The sequence below is a fragment of the Dromiciops gliroides genome, chromosome 3 (assembly GCF_019393635.1).
Source record: "Dromiciops gliroides isolate mDroGli1 chromosome 3, mDroGli1.pri, whole genome shotgun sequence".
Taxonomy (NCBI): domain Eukaryota; kingdom Metazoa; phylum Chordata; class Mammalia; order Microbiotheria; family Microbiotheriidae; genus Dromiciops; species Dromiciops gliroides.
In genome coordinates this window covers 668,654,155-668,675,600 of record NC_057863.1, presented here as the reverse complement: position 1 = coordinate 668,675,600, position 21,446 = coordinate 668,654,155, and the positions used below count along the sequence as shown (strand labels likewise).

The 21,446-nt window shown below is 46.0% G+C and overlaps 1 protein-coding gene across 1 annotated transcript; it reads right to left on the bottom strand.

Annotated features, from left to right (window-relative positions):
• Positions 1–689: 689 nt before the first annotated feature.
• LOC122751108 (zinc finger protein 157-like) lies at positions 690–20,444 on the bottom strand. Its single transcript, XM_043998047.1, has 6 exons — positions 20,409–20,444; positions 19,242–19,310; positions 9,674–9,800; positions 9,048–9,122; positions 2,807–2,888; positions 690–2,014 (listed from the first exon to the last, which is right to left on the bottom strand). The coding sequence occupies exons 2-6, from the start codon at positions 19,272–19,274 to the stop codon at positions 1,081–1,083; spliced, it is 1,251 nt and encodes a 416-aa protein (XP_043853982.1). The 5' UTR covers positions 19,275–19,310; positions 20,409–20,444; the 3' UTR covers positions 690–1,080.
• Positions 20,445–21,446: the final 1,002 nt, after the last annotated feature.

Here is a 21,446-nt window from a genome sequence, read left to right as displayed (position 1 = left end):
CCCTGGCTCCCACCCTAAGTGTATGGGTCTGAATTTACCCTCAGTGAGCACAGAATCATAATTTCTGATGCAGATGACATGTGTCACAGTAATGATGATGAGAAGTAATGTTTATATGGCACTTCAAGGCTGACAAAGCACTTTATCTTCACAACAACCCTGGGAGGTAGATGTTATTGTTATCACCATTTTACAGTGAGGAAACTGAAGCAAGCAAGGTGAGTGACAATTCATGGTCACACAGGTAATGAGTGTCTGAGGCCAGAGATGAACTCAGGTCTTCCTGACTCCCGGTCCAGAGCTATCCCTTGTATCCCTTGAGAGCCAGGACAAAGCTAAACCATGGGGTATTGCCTGCCAGGAACAAAGAACATGAAGACTGACACTTTAGCTGGACCAAAGACTGTGTGAAGGGCAGTAACATACAACAAGCCTGGAAAAATAGGTCAGATCCAGGTGGTAATAGGGAGCCACTGCAACAGACAGAAGAATCCAGACGTGACATGGTTGCTCCTGTTCATTACAACAATCCCTTTGGGGCAGCTAGGTGGTGCAGTGGATAAACCACCGGCCCTGGATTCAGGAGGACCTGAGTTTAAATCCGGCCTCAGACACTTGACACTTACTAGCTGTGTGACCCTGGGCAAGTCACTTAACCCCCATTGCCCCGCCCCCCCCCCAAAAAAAAATCCCTTTGGCAGCTATGTGGAGGATTGTCTAGAGTCAACGGCAGTGATCTGGTGAGAGGAAATAAGGGCAGGAAATGGATAGTGGCTGTGTGAGGAGAGAGAAGGGGACATCCACGTGAGGGGCTGTGGCATTACAATGAGACCTGGTAACTCATTTTGCATATGTGGGAGAAGGGCAACTGAGGATTCAAGGAGGACTTCAAGGACAGTGATGCCCTCCACAGAAAGAGGGCAGTTAGGATAGCCTTGGAAAAAAAGGACAACAAGCTCTGCTTTGGACATGCTGATGGGATGTCCATTGGGTGATATTGGCAGCTATGGCCAGGAATACAGATCTGGGAATCACAGAGATGATCATTAAAGCCAGGAAGCTGATGAGGTCCTAAGACTGTCAATCCCTACATTCATAAGGGTTCCCTCCAGGATGAATTCTCTGATGTCGAGTAAGCTCTCCATTCTGGCAGAAAGTTCTCCCATATGCATTACATTCATAAGGTTTCTCTTCAGCATGAATTCTCTGATGTTGAGTAAGCTGTCCTCTCAGGGTGAAGGCCTTCCCACATTGACTGCATTCATAAGGCTTTTCTCCAGCATGAATTCTCTGATGTTTAATACAGTCTAACCTACAAGAGAAATGTTTCCCACATTCTTTACATTCATAAGGTTTCTCTCCAGCATCAATTCTCTGATGATAAATTAGACAGAAGGCCTTCCCACACTCATCACATTCATAAGATTTTTCTCTAGTTTGAATTGTCTGATGTTGGGTAAGGTATTTTCTCAGGCGGAAGGCCTTCCCACATTCATTACATTCATTGGCTTTCTCTCCAGTATGAATTCTTTGATGTTGAATATGGTCTGATCTCCGTGGGAAGAATTTCCCACATTCAATGCTTTCACAGGGTTTTTCTCCTGTATGAACTCTCTGGTAGTGAGTAAGTTCTTTCCCATATTCATTACATTCATAAAGTTTCTCTCCAGTATGAGTTTTCTGATGTCGAATAAGCTCTCCCATCCAGAAGAAAGCCTTCCCACATTCATTACATTTATAAGGCTTCTCTCCAATATGACTCCTCTGATGTCGAATAAGCTCACCCATCCAATGGAAGTTCTTCCCACATTTATTACATTCATAAGGTTTCTGAGCAACATGGCTCCTCTGATGTCGAATAAGCTCACCCATCCAATGGAAGTTCTTCCCACATTTATTACATTCATAAGGTTTCTGAGCAGCATGGCTCCTCTGATGTCGAATAAGCTCACCCATCCAGCAGAAGGCCTTCCCACATTCATTGCATTCATAAGGTTTCTGGCCAGTGTGAATCCTGTGAAGGGAAGTGAGGGATGAGCTAGGCTTAAGAGACTTAACCTATATCTATCTAGCTCATGAGATTTCCTTTCAGGAGGAATTCTCTGGTGCAAATTAGGTACCTAATAAATGCTTGCTGAGTAATTGATATTCAACATGTATACTCTGGAGGAAAGTCCACCCACATTCATCACATTGATGAAGTTTCTCTCCGGTATTAATAGTCTTAGTTTTAATGGATGGCCTATGGACGACAGTTTACCCATATTATATCGACATGTTTTCTCTTGAAGATTAAATAGGGAGGGCAGCTAGGTGATGCAGTGGATAAAGCACTGGCCCTGGATTCAGGAGGACCTGAGTTCAAATCCAGCCTCAGACACTTGACACTTACTAGCTGTATGACCCTGGGCAAGTCACTTAACCCTCATTAACCCACAAAAAAAAAAAAAAAGATGATTAAATAGGATCTACTGTCCAACTGATGGATTTTCCCTCATTAATTATATTTAGAAAATATCTTCTTTCAGTAGATTCTATTACATTTACTTAGGCTCAATTAGAGTTGGAAATTCCTATGTATATCACTTTTATGGAAACGATTTACTATGTTTACCATCAGGTGGAGAAAAGGGACTGGTCCAAGACCAAGCATTCTGTTCCATTTCCTATATTCCTTTTACATCCTGGGAGTTTTCTTTTGGGGCATTTTATAGCGCTGAAGCTGTTTCTGCCAATTGTTCTAATGCCTCTCCCCACAGTATAATGTTTTTAGAACTGTTTCAGGTTGAAAATACAGAAATCACACCTTGGGAGCCTCTTGAGAAATGTTTCCATGGAAACGCCCGGCTTTAGAGCTGACTCTCTTGTTTTGGGCCTAGTCTCCCCATCTAAAAGAAAAAAAAAAAAATATATATATATATATATATAAGTACCTCCTGTACCCACCTGCTGTACACTTAGGCCTATCTCCTACAGAAAAAAAAAAATCATTGTCCAACCTGAAAGGGCAGATTTTACAATCATTTGTAGTTTATCAAAAGCTATCTTCACAAGAAGGTTGTGAGGAAGGAAAATCAGTTATTATATTGACTAAATAAGGAAACTGAGGTTCAGAGAAACTTAGTGATTGGCCCAAGGTCACCAATTTAATTGGTAGCCTTCAGTCAGTCAACAAGCATTTATGAAGTCCTTAACCCTGCTTGGACATGCTCTAGACAGGATAAACTGGAGAGAGCTCACCAAGGGCAAGCCCTAGCACAATGGGGATTGGGGCAGACCAGGAGGTGAAGGCAAAGAAAGGGAGAGTTCAAACAGCTGATGAGAACAGACAGAGCTGGGAGGGGTAGGACCTTGGGAGGCTACTGTCACTGGATTGTGGGCTAAGGGGAGCAAGAAAGGGAGCGAGGGCCTTGAATGCCAAGCAGATGGTTCTCTAAGGTGACAGGAAGTCATTGGAATTGACTGCAGAGGGGGAATGAGGATTAAGCACGAGCTTTAGGAAGAAGATGAACTGGGGAAGGGAGAAGCTTAGGGCAGGAAGATACTCCCAGTAGCTATTGCTATAGCCCTAGAGTGAGGTAAGGAGGGGTCAGGAGAGAAGGGGGCATATTTGAGAGATGTTGCAAACAGAAAAACAATAGGAATTAACAACAGATTGGATGGGGGGTGAGAGAGTATGAGGAGCCTAAGGGACTAGAGGGATGGCAATGCCCTCAACAACAGTAGGCAATGGGGAGGGTTTAAGGGAAAATATAATGAATGGAATGGGCAGCTAGGGGGCACCACAGTGCACAGAGTGCCAGACCTGGGGTCAGGAAGACCAAGAGCCACCATCCTATGTATCAGGAAAAAAGCCAGGATGTCTATTATCATGACTACTATTTGATATGGTGCTGGAAATGCTCAATATAGCCATAAGACAAGAAAAAGACATTGATGGAATAGCATAGGTAAAGACGAAACACTTTTTTCAAATAATATGATGGTTTACCTACTGAAACCTAGAATCGATGACAAAAGCATCGAATTTGATAACTTTATCAAAGTTGCAGAATATAAAATAATTCTTCCTAAATCATAGGCATTTTTGTATGTTACCAATAAAATCCAGCAGTAAGAAAAAGAAAAACTCCATTTAAAATAATCACAGAATGTATAAAGTATCTGGGTTTCTACCTACCAAGACACACAGAGGAACTTTTATGAATACAAATACAAAACACTGTTTATAGAAACAAAGACAGAAGTTAATAAGAGGAGGGATATTAATTATTAATGAATAGGTCAAATCAGTATCATAAAAATTACAATATGACAGCCAAGAGTCTCAGTGAAATTAACAGAATTAATGAAAATGAGGGACATGGGAGCTGAGCAGATCTCAGACTGCACTACTACAAAGAAGTATGTAACAAAATGAGAACAACCTGGGAACACAACACAGAGAAGCAGAGAAACACCCTGGTGTTCGACAAACTCACTGAGCCAGCTCTCAGATTTGACAGAACCTGCTGGAAAACTGGAAAGCCGCACGGCCAAAATCAGACTTAGACTGAGACTCCTCACCATAAACGGAGCAAGATGAGCTCCACAGGGATGCTTAGCAACTTAGCTATAAAAGGTCACCTCAGAGGAACAAGGGGAAAAATACCTTTCAGATATGTGGGTAAGAACAAAGAAAGAAGAGAAATAGAGAGGCTCACAGATGATAAAATGAACAATTTTGTACATATAAAATCAATGAAATTAGAATTAGAAGAGATGTAGTTACCTAGAGAAAAAAAAAAACCTTTGAAGTCAACTTTTTGGATAAATATCCAATATAGGAAGGAAAGAAATAAAAATGTATTAAGCGCCTACTATGTGCCAAGCACTATACTCAGAGCTTTACAAATATGGTATCATTTGATCCTCACAACAATATGAGAAGATGTGTCATTATTATCCATATTTTTATAGTTAGTTTTATAGTTATAGCTGAGGAAACTGAGGCAGGCAAAGATTAAGTGACTTTCCAAGGGTCATACAGCTAGTAAGTGTCTGAAATTGGATTTGAACTGAGGTCTTCATAACTCAAAACCCAGCACTTTATCCACCATATCACCTAGCCAATTCAAATAAATAATAAGAACTATTCTCTATTAAGTAAGTGGTCAAAGGATATCAATAGGCAGTTTTCCAAAGAAGAAGTCCAAGCTACCAACAGTCATGTGAGAAAAAAAAAATGTTCCAAATTAGTAAAAATTAGATAAATGGTCAAAGGATATGAACAGGAAGTTTTCAAAGAAACCAAAGCTATATATGAAAAAATGTTCTAGATCACTACTGATCAGAAAAATGCAAATTAAAACAACTCTGAAGTATCACCTCATACCCCTCAGAGTGGCCAATATAACAAAACCAGAAAATATTGGATGTTGGAGGGGATGTTGGAAAGCTGGGACACTAATCCACTGTTGGTGGAGTTGTGAATGGATCCCAACCATACTAGAGAGCAATTCGGAACTATGCCCAAAGGGCTATAGAACTGTGTATACCTTTTGATCCAGCAATACCACTGCTGGGTTTATATCCCAAAGACATCCCCAAAAAAGAGAAAAAGGCCTATTTGTACAAAAATAATTATAGTAGCTCTTTTTGTTGTGGCTAAGAATTGGAAATCAAAGGAATGCCCATCAATTGGGGAATGGCTAAACAAGCTATGGTATATGATGGTGATCGAATATTACTGTCATTTCTTATGAAATGACATGGGGCAGCTAGGTGGCGCAGTGGATAAAGCACCAGCCCTGGATTCAGGGGGACCTGAGTTCAAATCCAGCCTCAGACACTTAACACTTACTAGCTGTGTGACCCTGGGCAAGTCGCTTAACCCCCATTGCCCCACAAAAAATAAATAAATAAATTTTTAATTATAAAAAAAAAATGACAAGCAGGATGATTTCAGAAAGGCCTGGAAAGACTTGTGTGAACTGATGTATAGTGAAGTGAGCAGAAACAAGAGAACATTGTGCACAGAGACATTGTTTGATGAAGAACTGTGAATGACTTAACTATTGTCAACAATACAATGATCCAAGAAAATCCCAAAGGACTAATGATGAAGCATACTATCCACCTCCAAAGAAAGGACTGATATTGATGGAACACAGACTGAAGAAGGCTATTTTTCACTTTCTTTAATTTTTTCTTTTATTCAAGTTTTCTTGTAGAAAATGACTAATATGGTCGTTTTCCATAACTGCATATATCTGATTGCTTACCATTTCAGGGAGGGGGAAGAGGATGGAGGAAGGAGGGCCAAAATCTGGAACTCAAAACTATAAATAAAAATGTTTCTTACTTTAAAAAACTTACTAAAAATTAGACAAATGCAAATCAAAGCAGCTTGAGGCTCCATCTCACACTCACTGTACTGACGATGCTGATCAGAGCTGTGGAAAAAGAGGCCCATGACATGCACTGCTTGTGGAGCTATGGATGGGCCCAGCCATTCTGGAAAGAAAGCCATTTGGAGCCATGCGCCAGAAGTCACTCAAGTACACATGCCCTCTGACTAGGCCTAGATCCCAAAGATATCAAAGAAAGAGGCAAAGCACCCACAGGCACAAAACCATTCAGAGCAGCTCTTTTTGTGGAGTGCAAATAGGTCAAAAGGAAGGGAGGAAGACCCGTTGGAGAATGGAGTATTACTGGGCCACAAGAAATGAGGACATGAAGATGTCAATGAAACAAGAAAAATTACAACGACTGATACAGCAATAACACAGTATGAAGAAAAACGACTGGCTAATGCAGTAAGAAAACCCAGGGGCAGCTAGGTGGCATTGGGGCAGCTAGGTGGCGCAGTGGATAAAACACTGACCCTGGATTCAGGAGGACCTGAGTTCAAATCCAGCCTCAGACACTTGACACTAGCTGTGTGACCCTGGGCAAATCACTTAACCCTCATTGCCCCTGCCCCCCCTAAAAAAAGAAAACCCAAAGGCCAGAGAGCTTTCTCCATGCTATCCCACCCACCTCTGCACAGAAAAGCCACAACGGAAAAGGCAGAAAGAGGCAGCCATTTTCTGACGTGATCGGGATGAGGGTTTGTTTTGTTGGACTCTGGAGGTATGTTCTGAGGGCTTTGGGTTTTTTGCATTAATTTGCTCAATGAGCAGAAGAGGACATAATAGTAGGAGAGACAAAATATACTTTTTAAAAATCTGATATTTGAAATCTGAAAAAAAGAATTTAACCCTAAAAACAAGAAAACCAGCCCATCGAGACATTCTTGGTGGAACTATGAACTGATTCAGCAATTTGGAACAATGTCCCCAAAAGATACTGAACTGTGCCTACCCTTTGACCCAGCATACTGACCAAGTCTATTCCTCAGACATCAAAGAATAAGGAAAATAACTCATGGGTTCCAAAATACTTATAACTGCAATTCTTTTCACAGTGGCCAAGAAATGGAAGCTGGCAAGTTGCCCATCAAGTGGGGAATGGCTGAACAAAGTACATGAAGGCAATGGATTTCTTTTCTTTTCTTTTCTTTTCTTTTTTTTTTTTTTTTGCCGGGCAATGAGGGTTAAGTGACTTGCCCAGGGTCACACAGCTAGTGTCAAGTGTCTGAGGCCAGATTTGAACTCAGGTCCTCCTGAATCCAGGGCCAGTGCTTTATCTACTGCACCACCTGGCTGCCCAATGGACTCTATTGTGTTCTAAGAAATGATGGAGGGGATGGTTTTGGAGAAACTTGGGAAGATTTATACGAACTGAAGCAAAGTGAAGAAAGAGCCAGAAGAACAACATGTCCACTAAGAGCAGCACTGCAAAGACAAACAGGTGTAAAGCTTGAGGAATTCTGATCCAGGCAGGGCCCTGGAGAGGGTGCAGATTCCCAGGGCCTGACAGAGGAGATGGACACAGATGTGCAAGGAGGCACTGCCTTCTGGACGTGGCCTATGCTGGAATGTGCGAGTTTGCTGGGAGGGTTTGGTTTGCTTTCTTTCAATGGGGTCAGGGTCAGACTGAAGAAAAGGCTGCTCTGAGCCTGACTCCTCCTTCTCCAACGTTCTCCTAGGCTTCCTCCTTCACATACACCGCCCCCCATGTTCTCTGTCCTCACTTCACCGGGGCCTCCCAGAATCCCTGATTTTGTCCAAACTCAGCTCCAATACCACCTACAAATCTCAAGAAGTTTATCCTTATGTCCCCAGGAGAAAACATTTTATTTCAACATAATAGAAATTTCTATTCTAAATGCTGAACCTCACTTCCCCACCTCCCGTAAAATGGAAGTTCTTTTCCATTTTGTGTCTTTATGCCCAGAGTCGGGTTGGTGGGTGAGTGGGAGGGAGGGAGGGAAGGAGAGAGAGAGGGAAGGAGGGAAGGAAGGAAGGAAAAAGGCAAGAAGAAAAGGAGGGATGAGGGAGGAATGAAGGGAGGAGCCTAAGAGAAGCTGGGAGTTCCTGGGCCCCGCAGAGTGACCTGCACAGAGACTTCAGAAGGTGGACCTGAAGCACCCCTGATGCCCCCCCAAAATGACACTACAGAGACAGCTCCAGTCATGGCTCACAACATCTGGAGGGAAGCCACCACCCTGCTCGACATGGGCTTAAGAACCAGCAAGGCTGCTGGATCACTAAGAGGATCCTCGTTCCAAACTAAAATGTGTCCAGAAAAATTGTTGAAAGTAAAAAAAATGTTTTAGATCCGAGTCCACTTTAAAAAAGGGTGATAAAGGGGTGTCACTGAGAATGGACAAAAGCAACAACGGATCTGGGGCTATTGGAGCCTTCAAGAGACAGATGAGCGGGATGGGAGGGGAGGCAGGAGCCCAGCTGCCACTGAGGTGACCTTGAACAAGTCACTCTTCCCTGGGCCTCAGTTCTCTCTCCCATCTGTAAAACCAGCCTAGGATCTGGGCTCCCTCTTCCTCTGAGGCTGGAAGGACGTATAGAGATAAGGTCCAGACTCCAACAAGAAAGTGCTCCAGTAGAATAGTTGTCCAAGATATGCAAGGATTTTCTGTGGGTTACACACTGACTCACACTCACCTTCTCTCTCTGGAGTCCAAGGGGCTTCCCCTCGCTCCAACTGGTCCATCATACTGGGCTGGGAGACAGCAAGTCCTGGGGATGGCAAGTGGGACAATAGTGGGAACATCAAGCCACCTTGAGTCCAGGCCTGGCCCCTCTCACTAGGGCAGGCTCAGGGGGCTCAGGACGTAACACCCAGGATCTCCCAAGGGTATTCTTTATCGAGTCACCAGAAAGTATGTACTAATACTAATGAATCACTAAAAAGTCCCCGTGCCTGGAAACAGGTAGGTAGCAAAAATAACCCATCTTTGGGCCATCAAAGTATTAGCAGCTATGGGTTCCCCCAATAACTAGTTGCTGAGCACTAGTTGTAACTAGGGGTGCCACAGTAGAGAGAGCACTGGGCCTGGAGTCAGGAAGACCTGAGTTCAAATCTGTCCTCAGATACTTTCCAGCTGAGTGACCCTGGGGTTAATCTGTCCATTTCATCTGTATGGGGAAAACAATAGCATTTAGGGTTAGGGTCTGAACCCCTTAAACTCTATAGCAATGCTAGTCATTAGCTGTTACTATTATTATCCCTGTTGATGCCCCACGGCCCTCTCCCCCCCCCCCCCCGCCTGTCCTCCAAGGGTTCTCACCCAGGCAGACCATGTTTCTGTAGTTTTCCAGCATGACCTCCCGGTAGAGAGCCTTCTGGGAAGGGTCCAGGTGCTCCCACTCCTCCAGGGTGAAGGTCACAGCCACATCTCTAAAGGTCACTGATCCCTAAAACATCAAATGCATTTGTCCAGACTGACTGACCTGCTGGTCCACAGGCTCTCATCTGGACCCTAGTGGAAAGGTGGAGCATGCAGCAACTGGGGGCTTCGGGCGATGCTGAATCAGTGAAAAGGGACACAAATGAGAAGAAACAAGAAGACAGAAAAGAAAGGGCCTAAGGGAAGAGGGAAGAGGGTTAGCAACACAGAAGAGAATGGTGAAGAGGAATTTTAGGGAGGGAGTAACTGACTCCCTCTTGTCCTCTATTTCTTCCCCTTTCTGATACCTCTAACCCATGTCTCCTTCGGTACCTCCCTTGCTGCTAGTCACCTTCCACCTATCCAATAAAGTCATAATAGGAGCTTGACCAAATGCTAATTAAATAAATGGTTGATAAATAAGATAGTGGTTTTCTTTCCTTCGAAATACTTTAAGCACCTTAACAAATACCTTTTCCTGCCTATATACTCTTCCAGATCTTACCCAAATATGCTTTGTAAGACACTCCTCTTCTGTTCTTGCTCTGGGTCACTTAGCTCAGAAGAAAAGTATATACCTGTCTATCTGTATACTGTGTTGGACTTATTTATACAGAAGCTATCAAGGACCCTGAAAATTCTTACGACCATTTTGGCAACTCAGGTGGGACTGTTGGCTTGGACTCTGGGAGTCCTATCTTCAAGATCTTACAGCATGCACATGAAGAGGTGTGGGGGGAGGCAGGTCATCAGTTTGGGGAACTTCTAGAAGAGGGACCAAAAAAGCTAATAAAGTTGCAATATGGCATCTTTGGGCTTCAAATTGAGAAAAGTAGAGTTTACTACTTTTTGGTTCTGCATGGTCAGTCTTTTCTCCTCAGAACTGTCTGTCTGTCAGGCTGTTATTTATGATTACTGTATGGTCTTGACCACTCTTCCTATATAAATGTTCAGTGTGGTTTCAGAGCTAATGAAAAACTCCAGGTAGTCGGCAGGATTCCTATGACTAACGATATAAAGTTGACACAAGCCTCAATTATGACTTGAGTAGTGATTATGGAATGCTCTGTATTCCCTTGCTAAATAATAAAGTAAATCTGATATAGAAGTCATCATTGTGGGATCTAATCAATTTGTTTTAAAACAAAGTCTTCTTGGGCATCTGTTAGCAAAATGGAGGAGGGAGGGTGGGTCTACAGCTGCATTCGTTGAGTTCTATCAGTCTAAGTGGCCAACAATCACGGCCACCAAGTGGTACCTTTTACAACTTCTAAAGAATAAAACGTCCAATTCTGATGATAAAATATCCTTCCCAATAAACTGGACTTCTAGTGACCCTCTGATCAAACTTTAATTAGGATTTGTTTTAAGATCAGACAAAAAATAAGAGTTTTTCTTTTGAAAATTGAAAAGCTGTGAATTCCTTCATTAGATTGTGAGCTTCATGAGGGCAGGATTGAAGCTCAATTAGAAGATAACATGAAGAGGGCAGCTAGGTGGCACAGTGGATAGAATGACAAACCTGAAGTCAGGAAGATTCATCTCCCCAAGTTCAAATCTGGCCTCAGACGCTTACTGTGTGACCCTGTGCAAGTCACTAAACCCTGTTTGCCTCAGTTTCTCGTCTACAAAATGAGCTGAAGAAGGAAATGGCAAAACCACTCCAATATCCTTGCCAAATAAATAAATAGGCCAAATGGGGTCATGGAGAGTCAGACATGAATGAACTGAACAAGCAAATGAAGCAAGCACTCTGAATTCCCAAAAGGGCAGGTAGAACTAGTGGTTTTCAACCAAGTTGGGATGAGTCCTCATATTTGTCAGTTGTTATGTAGTATAGGCCAAGAAAAAATGCCTAGGATTTGATAGACTATTACAGAGAAGTTTTAAGGAAGTTTTAGATATCATTAGATAAGAGGAGAATGGGAAGATTCCTATTCCTGGAAATTGGTGACTTTGCTTGGAGAAATTAATATCATTTGCTTGGCTACTCCAATCAATACAGTGATCCAAGACAATTCCAAAGGACTCATGATGAAAAATTGCTATTGACCATCAGAGAGAGAACTGATGAACTCTAAGTGCATATTAAAGTATAATTTTCTTGGGATTTTTTCCAATATGGCTACTATGGAAATGTTTTGCATGATTTCACATGTATTACTTATATTACACCTCTTGCCTTCTCAAGTGGATAGGGTGGAGGGTGGTTGGGAGAGAATATGGAATTCAAATTTTTTTTTAAAAGTGCTAAAAATAAGTAATAAATTGGGGGGAGAAAGGGAACCTCTCTCCAAACAGAATGCTCATATGTTAAAAAAGGCTTATTATACCCAGGAAAAAAAACAACAACAAACCTGTGGAATCTGGATGTAGACTGAACCATACTGTTTCTACTTCTTTTTTGAGGTTTTTTCTCTTTTGTTCTGGTTCTTCTTTCAACATATGACTAATGCAGAAATATGTTTAATGTGATTGTACATAGATAACCTATATCAGATTGCTTGCTGTCTTGGGGAGGGAGGAAAGAGGGGAGGGAGGGAGAAAAATTTAGAACTCAAAATCTTATAAAAACAAATGTTGAAAACTATCTCTACATGTAACTAGAAAATAATAAAATACTTTTATGATAAAAATGCTTACTCAAATTACATATTTGTCTAAGATAAAGTCATTTGACTAGCAATAAGCTTTGTCTCAAGTCTATATTTTATATCTATGTTGTTTTTTGTTAATGTTTGGATATGGTCTAGTAATTGTCTGTAAGATCTCAAGCTTCAATACATATATAGAATTGCTTTAATTGGTTGGAAAGAAACTTTTAAATCATTATTTTTCCCCCTTGTCTGAGGTTGCTCTGATATCGAGCAAGAGAAGGGCTAATTTTACAAAGTCAAGCCCTCAAGGATTTTTTTAAGGAGCTTCCTCTAGCTTACAGATAGCATTATCCATGTAAAGTTTAGGGCTTAAGCAAAGACAGAAAGAACAAATGGTCTGTGAAAAACTGAAATTCTTCAAATAGCTTAATTTGACTTCTTACTATAGCCCTGATGGTCAAAATGTTAATTCCATAAGATTTTGATTGACTTTCACCATATGAAAATTTTACTAAGTTTTGTAAGGCCCTACCAAATTATACCAAGTCTTATCACTAGCAGGTAAAAGCAGCATTACCTAGGAAACGTCTTCAAGCAGCTTGGAGCCTGGAAAGTCAATCTACTGGAACCAATACCCCTGCAAAATCTACAGAAACAAGGTGTAAAGTCCATACCAGGTACTGTGAACAACTGACACCAATAACACTGAGATGCTGATTCAGGGAGGCACACTTCTAAGTCTGAGTGGACCGATCAGATGACGTATAGACATTAGTCTAGGACAGACCCCTTTGATACAGATTTTCCACAGAAAATGTTTCCCAGAAGCAGACAACTTCATGAAGTAGACAGCTAAAACCAAAGCATCAGAACAAGGAGCCTGCTGTTTAAATAAAGGTGCATTGGTATCCTCTGTCCTTGCTTTGTGTTCCCTTGTTTGTTACAGTGACCCTTATGTTGTCAGATTTAAAACACAACTAAAGTTTAAAATCAGGTCCTCTATGTTAGTTCCTTGCAAAATTGTTGTTCATTGTATCTCATTCTGTGACTGGGAGCACCTTGAGTCTTGCTAAAATTCTATTCTTGAGGCCTGGGTTTCCCCTATCTAAGTGTGGATAAATTTGCCAAATAAATTGCTACTGTTTAGATCAATAGCTCCAAAAGCTGCATGGGGTATGACTGGTTTGGGGAAATTATTATAACCCTCTAATCTTGTTAAGAGGCTATTTTTTAAGAATGTTTTCCTTGTCAAATTTATTATGGTCTATACAAATAGCTCATTTGTAGTATCATGAATCTTTAAGTGGCCTACTGACTTCAGTTTATTTTTTTTAATTATTATTATTTTTAATCCAGGGCCCAAAGGAGAACTTGTTGAAAGTAGATTTTTGGGAAAAGATAACTCTCATTTTGTCCTATATTTGCTGGTATTATAGTTCTTTCCTTTTCTGAGGCTTCTTTGACAAATATTTCCTTTGATACCTCCTTTCCCTCAATCATTTTTTACCTGTTCAATAAAGCCAGTAAAGCTCAAAAGATGCCAATTAACTAAATGATTGATAAAGATACCAAAAAAGTTTTCTTTGGTCTGGTGTAAATGGCCATGTTAAAGGACACCTTTTTCCTTTGTAATAATTTAAGTATCCTAATAATTACCTTTGGTGGGAAGGGGCCCCTCCTGGAAGTACCCTACTGGATCTCACCCAAAAATGCTTTGTAAGAAACTCTCCCTCTCTTCTGTTAGGCTCACCAGGTTATGTATCATGTATCCCATTGCTCAGGATAAAATAATATTATAGGGTCAGAATTGGGATTGGAGTCAGAATTTAGGATTAGGTTAGAAAGCAATTATGTCTATCACACCCAACTCAACCCGCCTCTCCTGACTCCTTTTCCAATTTGTCTCAAAGGCCTTCTCATAATGAAGATGCCTTCTACCCCAGAGGCCTCTTCCTCCCAACTGACCAATGCCTCTCCGGAACCTCCCCTGGAGGAAGGTGCCCAGGTTCAGCCTCTGGGTCCTAGGGTACCTCCCCCCCCACCCCACCCCTTTCAGCTTTCTGTGCTCTTCCTCCCCCTCCCCCCTTAGAATAAAAGCTCCTCTAGGGTAGGGACTGTCTTTCTTCTTGTTGGTACTTGGCACTCTGCCTGGAACACAATACTTTCTCTATCCTTATCTCAGCTGGAGAAGGAAATGGAAAATTCTTCTGGTATCTCTGCCAAGAAAACCCCAAATGGGGTTGCAGAGAGCCAGCCACGACTGAACAACAAATCTTTCTCTCTTCTCTGTACTCCCTTATTCAGCTCAGAGAAAGATGTCGATACACTGGAGAAGGGTCAGAAGGGCTCCAAATTCATGACCTATAAAGACAGGGCCACATGAGAGCTGCCTTCAAGCATGGAAGGGACCATCGCACAGAAGAAATGCTAGATATAGTCAGGAGTGAGAAGTTGGATAGATGTGAGGAAGACTTGCTTACAGTACAATGTCAAACTAGCATGGGCGGAAGGGCCGCTGGGACTCTCTTGGGGAGGGGTCTGGGCAGCTGGCTGATACAAACTAGCACCTTCAAGGATTTCCCTAAGGAATTTAAAGTCATTTCTGTTATTTTTCCAAAGAAATAAACTCAAAGACGGGGGGTGGCGGTGTTGCAGAGGGAGATAAGTAAAGAAAGGTAGAGATAGAGGCAGGTTTTATTGGGCTGGGAGGGGGGCAGTACTTCAGAAAATACTGACTTCGCTTGGTTGTCTCCCAGGCTGAAGCTCATCAATCAGCCAAAAAGCAGTCAGTAAGCACTAGGCTCCCAAATACAAAAAATACAAGTGGAAATCCCTGCTCTCAGTGGCTTCCACTCCAACAGGGGAGAGAACATAGACTTCTATAGGCAGATACAGAATCCACCTGGAAGGTAAGCAAGGCACCAGCAGGACCAGCAAAGGGCTTGACAGAGCAGGAGAGCAGTGGAGCAGTGAAAGAGGTGAAACAGAAACAGGAATACCAGGAGGAGGAAGGGGAACAGCCAGGGCAAAGGTGTGAAGATGGGAGATGAAATGGGATGTGTAAGGAACAAGAAGGTGGCCAATGTCATTGGACCATAGAGGACACAAAAGGGATTAATGTGTGAGGTTGGGAAGATGGGAGCAGGTTGCCTATGAAGGCTCTCAACACTAAACAGTATTTTATATTCAATCCTGTAGGGGGCAGAAATCACTGGAGTATATTAGGAGAGCAGAAGGGGTGATGTGATCATTCCTGCGCTTTAGGAACATCATTTTAGTGGCTGGAGCATGGGCTAGAAAGGAAGGAGCAGTAAGGCAGGCAGGATGCCCCCCCTCCCCAGCTACTGTAATAGTCTAGGTGTGGGGAGATGAGGGCCTGCACCAGAGGTGGGGCAGCATCAGAGGGAAGAAGGGGATTATTACTGAGATGCTGAGGAGGTGAAATGGACCAGAGATGCTGCAACCCCTTGACCCCTCAGTCCCCTCCCAGCCCCTCCCTCCTCTTCCCCCCATCTGGACCCCTTGGGGAACCACTTCATCTCTATACTGTCCTCCTCTTGTGAATCCCTCGACCTCTCATCACAACCCCAATCGTGCCCCCCCCCCAAGCCTGAGGCCTGGGTCACTCCCACCATCTGTCACCTTCATGCATCCACACATGCTGGTGAATGAAGGTGGAGAAAATCACCTTGTGGTGTGTACACAAGTTTATGGGACACCACCCCACTGGGCCCTCCCTGCTGCCCGGCAATCCTCCTCTCCCTCCCTCATCAGCTCACTCTCCTGCCCTCCCCAAAGCTCTTACAAACCTCCCCACACTGAGACCCTGCCTCCTGTTTTACAGAAAAAAACAGAGACCACGCACGGTGAGCTCCCTCTCCTCCCCTCTCCTGCCCTCCCATCCCTCAGGAGCCTTCTGCCCCCTTTCCTCCTTCCCCCCGTCTGCCATGATGAGGTGGCCTGACTCCTGACCAAGGCTGACCAGCTCAAGTGATCCCCTTCCATCCTATCTCCTCCAACAGATCGCCCCACCCCACCCCCATCACCTCCCTCTCTCACTTCTCTTCAGTCTCCCCCTCTCCTGGCCTGCAAACATGCCTGTGTCTCCTCCATGCTGTAAACACCCACTTGACCCTCCCCTCCCTGCTAACCATTGTCTGATATCTCTTCTGCCTTTTGGGGCTAAACTCCACAAAAAGACTAATCAGTGCATCCACTTCCCCTCCTCTCACTCTCTTCTTAACCCCTTACAGACTTGTTCCTTCCCTCATTATTCCACCCAAAGCAGGGGCAGTTAGGTGGTATCACAATGCATAGAGCACCGGCCCTGGAGTGAGGACAACCTGAGTTCAAATGTGGCCTCAGACACTTGATGCTTACTAGCTGTGTGACCCTGGGTGAGTCACTTAACCCGAGTTGCCTCAAACATCCAGGGCCATCTCCAGTCGTCCTGATACATCTATCTTGCCACTGGCCCCAGATGGCTCTGGAGGGGAGAGTGAGGCTGGTGACTCCACACAGCCCTGCCTCACTTCAATTCAAATCACTGCAAGTCATGACATCCCCTTCCTGACGTCATGATCTTCTTTGAGAATGAAGGACAAACAACAACAACCCAAACTGCTCTCCAAAGTGACCAGTGGCCTCTTCCAAATCCAGTGGTCTTTTCCTAGTCCTCAGTTTCCTGGATGTCTCTGCAGCCCTGGACACTGAAGGTCACTCTTTTCTCTCTAGGTTTTCAGGACACCCTCTCACCGCCCCCTCTCACTGCCACCCCCCCCCACCCCTTGGCTGGCTCCTCCTCCAGATCCTGCCCTCTCACTAGAGGTATCCCTCAGGGCTCCGCCCTAGGCCCTCTTTTCTTCTGCTAAAGTGCTTCACTCAGGGAGCTCCCAAGGACTAAAGTCCTATCTCTATGCAGATGATTCTCAAATCAACCTTTCTGCTCCATCTCCCATCTCCCATGGGATGTCTGGCAGATGCCTTCAACTCAACGTGTCTAAAACTCATGGGGCCGCAGGGTGGCGCATTGGATAGAGCACTGGCCCTGGAGTCAGGCAGACCTGAGTTCGAATCCGACCTCAGACACTTGATGCTTACTAGCTGTGTGACCCTGGGCAAGTCACTTAACCCCAATTGCCTCACACCCAAAAAAAACAAAAACAAAAAACACGGAGCTCACTGTCTTTTCCCCAAATCCCTCCCCCCCCCCCATAGCTTCCCTATCACTACAGAGGGCAACACCACCCTCCCAGTTGTCCAGCTCCCAACCCAGAAGTCATCCTGGCCTTCTCACTGTCTCTCATCATCCAGATCCAAGATGGCAGCATCTCTCAAACACTTCCCCTTCTCTCTTCTGACACTGTCCCCACCATGGTGCAGGCTCTCATCACCTCATGCATGGACCATTGCAATAGCTACTGGGAAGGTGGGGGGGGGGGGTGTTCCTGCCTGCCTCATGTCTCTCCCCACTCCAATTCATCTTCCATTCACCCACTAAAGCACAGATGTAACCATGTAGCTCCCTATCGCCCTCAGGAAAGCCCTTCATAACTAGCCCCCTTCTACCTCTACCTCTCCCATCTTCTCACAGCTCCCTCCCCAAGCTGAGGTTGGCCTCCATCTCTTGGCTCCTGGCATCACTCTTACTGAGCCTGTGCCTTCCTTTGAGTCCTAAATAAAATCCCACCTTCTCCAGGAAGTCTTCCCCAACTCCTCTTCATTCTAGTGCCTTCCCTCTGTGAATCATTTCGCAGTGATCCAGAACCTGTCTGCCTCCCCCATTAGCTTGTAAGTTCCTTGAGGGCAGATACTGACTTTTGCCTCTTGTTGGATCCCCAGCACTTAGCATAGTGCCTGACACACAGTAAGTGCTTAGTAAATAAATGTTTGCTAACTGTTATTACAACCACTGGGCCTAAGGATCTAACAGGAAGCTAGCTGGTGAGGAAGGCCTGGAGCTCAGGAGAAAGGTCAGGGCCAGATATGCAAATCTGGGAATTAGGACCCCTGAGAGAAGAGCCCGCTATGGAGACCGAGGAGGCGGAGAGGGAGAAATCACCCAAAGCAGAGGGCCGGAGCCCCCAGGAGCGGCCCCAATTCTCCCAATATGATACTTCAGAGTGAAGTCCTTGGCTGAGAAAACCCCGTCGTGGTCCATGAGGTCTGCGACAGGCTTCTTCTGAGTGAGCCCAGGAGTGCTGTGCCATCAGGGACCGACAGCAGGGCCAGGAGCCACGGGGCAGCTCGGGCCACTCCTGACTTCAGAACTCATGAGAGGTGGGACAAGGAAGAAGAAGAGGCCACCAACCAACCAACCAGCCTCAGGCCAAGCACCCCACCACCCCAAGGGGGGAGTACAAACAGGTCCACCCCAAGGGGGGTCGAACCCACCCACCATCACTCCTCTCGTCTCCTCCTTTAGAAATCCCTTTGTGATCTTACAGCGAGGTCCGAGTCTTGGGGCTGGAGCACGGCCAGCTGCACCCCTTCGGGTGGTCTGAGGCCTAGCTGCAAGGCCTACTGGGCATGTAGAACACGCCTGCTCCCCAACTGGCCGGCCGACTGCCTCCGGCACAAGGTCGCCCCAAACATGGGAGCCCCCTCCTTGGGACGAGGCCTCTCTTCCTGAGAAGACTTCCTGGTCAGCCAGTAACAGCGGCTTATCCGAGTGCTTCCAAAAAGGCGGCCCAGAACAGAATGGACCCTCCCAGAGGCAGCAGAGTGGCTGACCTCCCTCCCACGTGGCCATCCCTAGAGCAAAAGATGGGCCAGCACAGAGTCCAGATCCTTGGGGCTCCACTGAAACCATCCATGCACACACGTAGGGCCCTCTGATGCCCCTTGGGAACGTGTGAGCCCCTGCCCCATACCTTCCATTTGTGTCTATTTTCTTCCATCTCCATACATTCGTGGGTACAACTCCCAAGCCTGTGGAGAGACTGAGCAGTGTGGTCATTGGTGAAGTCATTCAAGGCCCGCCCACTCAGATCTTCCTGCCCCTTCCCACCAATGCCTATTTAGGAGAGGCCTGAGGATGCTGAGGGCCTGCTGTGGGCCTGCTGCTGTGTGCCCCTGGTGGAGGACCCCAGGGAAGGAGGACCCTGACCTCAGCTTCCTGTGCCCCCACCTGGAGCCAGCCAGCCGCAGGGAACACCGGAGCCATGCCAGCAGGCTCGCTCCTGCTGGGCACAGAATTCAGACCTGGGGAGCCAGAGGAGAGTGTGAGGGTGGGGCCTGGGCACCCCTTGCTGGCACCCCATCGACACATACACTCACAGGCACAGAGGGCTGGTTCTCCTTGGCTTTCCCTTTTGCACAAGGCTGACCATGGGCAGAGACCAAAGGACGACTCCCCCCCCCCAGCCCCCACATGCCTGACCACACCTCCTGAGCATCAACGGAAGAGGGACCCACTGAATCTCCCCTTCCCTGAGGACAGCACGGCCCCTTGGTCTTTGGAGTGAAAGGAGGGGAAGAAGGGAGGGAGGGAGGAGGGAGAGAGAGAAGAGAGGGTGGGAGGAGGGAGGGAAGAGTGAGGGAGGAGGAGGGAAGGAAAGAGGGAGGGAGGAGGGAGGGATGAGAGAGAGAAGAGAGAGGGAGGAGGAGGGAGGGAGAGAAGAGAGGGTGGGAGGAGGGGGAGGGAAGGAGGAGGGGGGAGGAGGGAGGGATGAGAGAGAGAAGAGAGAGGGAGGAGGAGGGAGGGAGAGAAGAGAGGGTGGGAGGAGGGGGAGGGAAGGAGGAGGGGGGAGGAGGGAGGGATGAGAGAGAGAAGAGAGAGGGAGGAGGAGGGAGGGAGGAGAGAGAGGGAGGAGGGAGGGAGGAGGAGGGAGGGAGGAGGAGAGAGAAGGAAGGAGGGGAGAGGGAAGAGAGGGAGGAGAGGGAGGAGAGGGAGGGAGGAGAGGAGGGGGAGTGAGGGAGGAAGAAAAGGAAGGAGGAGGGAAGGAGGAGGGAGAGAGGGAGGGAGGAAGAGGAGGGAGGGAGGGAAGGAAGAAAGCCAGGTTCCTGGCGACTTCCCCCAGGGCCCCTCCCGGACTGACCTGGTGCAGGTGTGAGAGAGGCCCGGAAGTGATAGTCGGAAGTGGCAGCAAGAGCAGGGGAAAGGAGGCAGCGGAAGTGACATCACACAGACCCGCTCCCTTTCCTTCCTCATCTTTAAGACCCTCTGGGAAATGTAGTTCAGCCCCCCCCCTCCAGCCACAAGAGTACGCATGCCCAGAGAAGCACCAGGACTGGGTGGAGGAAGGAGGGCAGAGGCCCAGAAGAGGGTGGTGGGTCCCCTCCCCACCCCCACCCCCCAGGAGTGATGAGCAGCCCTGCCTAGCCCTCCTTGCCCCACCCCTTGCCAAAGTCAAGGACTTAAGAAGGAATAAGCATTTATGGAGTGCCAACTAGGTGCCAGATATGAAGCCTCTCCCATCATCATTTAAGGCCGCATTTATTAAATGCCAGCTGTTTACACAAGTCTACATCTGACATGGAGGGAACAAGTTCAGAATTAGGGTAGCCCAGGAAAAGGCATCAGCCTGTGATTTTGGCTCTGAAGGCCCCAAGGAAAGCCAGTCCACAACCACTTATTGAGTCCCCAAGAATCGTGCTGGGCATAGAAAACAGGGCAGGGGGCATGGCTTGGCGGACCCAGCACCCACTCACCCCCGTGCAGGCTGGTGGGGCACCTGGGCCAGTGGGCAAGAAGGTCCTCAAGGTCCCTGTGTGGAGGCACCCCAGCCTGGATCTCGCACAAGCACCATCTGCTTACACTGAGCCTCCAGAACTGCATGAGTTCTCCCATGTTGGGGGACATGGGGAGGGGGGAGACAGAAGAGGAGAGAGGGTAAGACCCTGATGGTCCTTGATAGAGACTGAGGAAGACCAGTCAGGGAAGGAAGGAGGGGAAGAAGGGGCTAGAACCCAGAGAAATTCAGCGCAGTCAAGGCAGGAAAAAATATCCAAGGGGGGGGGGGCAGCACAAAATACTTCGTAGAGAAATGAGTGTGAGAAAGCTTTCTGCCAGAGGGCAGAGCTTATTCAGCACTAGAATATTCACATTGGAGAGAAACCTTTTGAATGTCATGAGT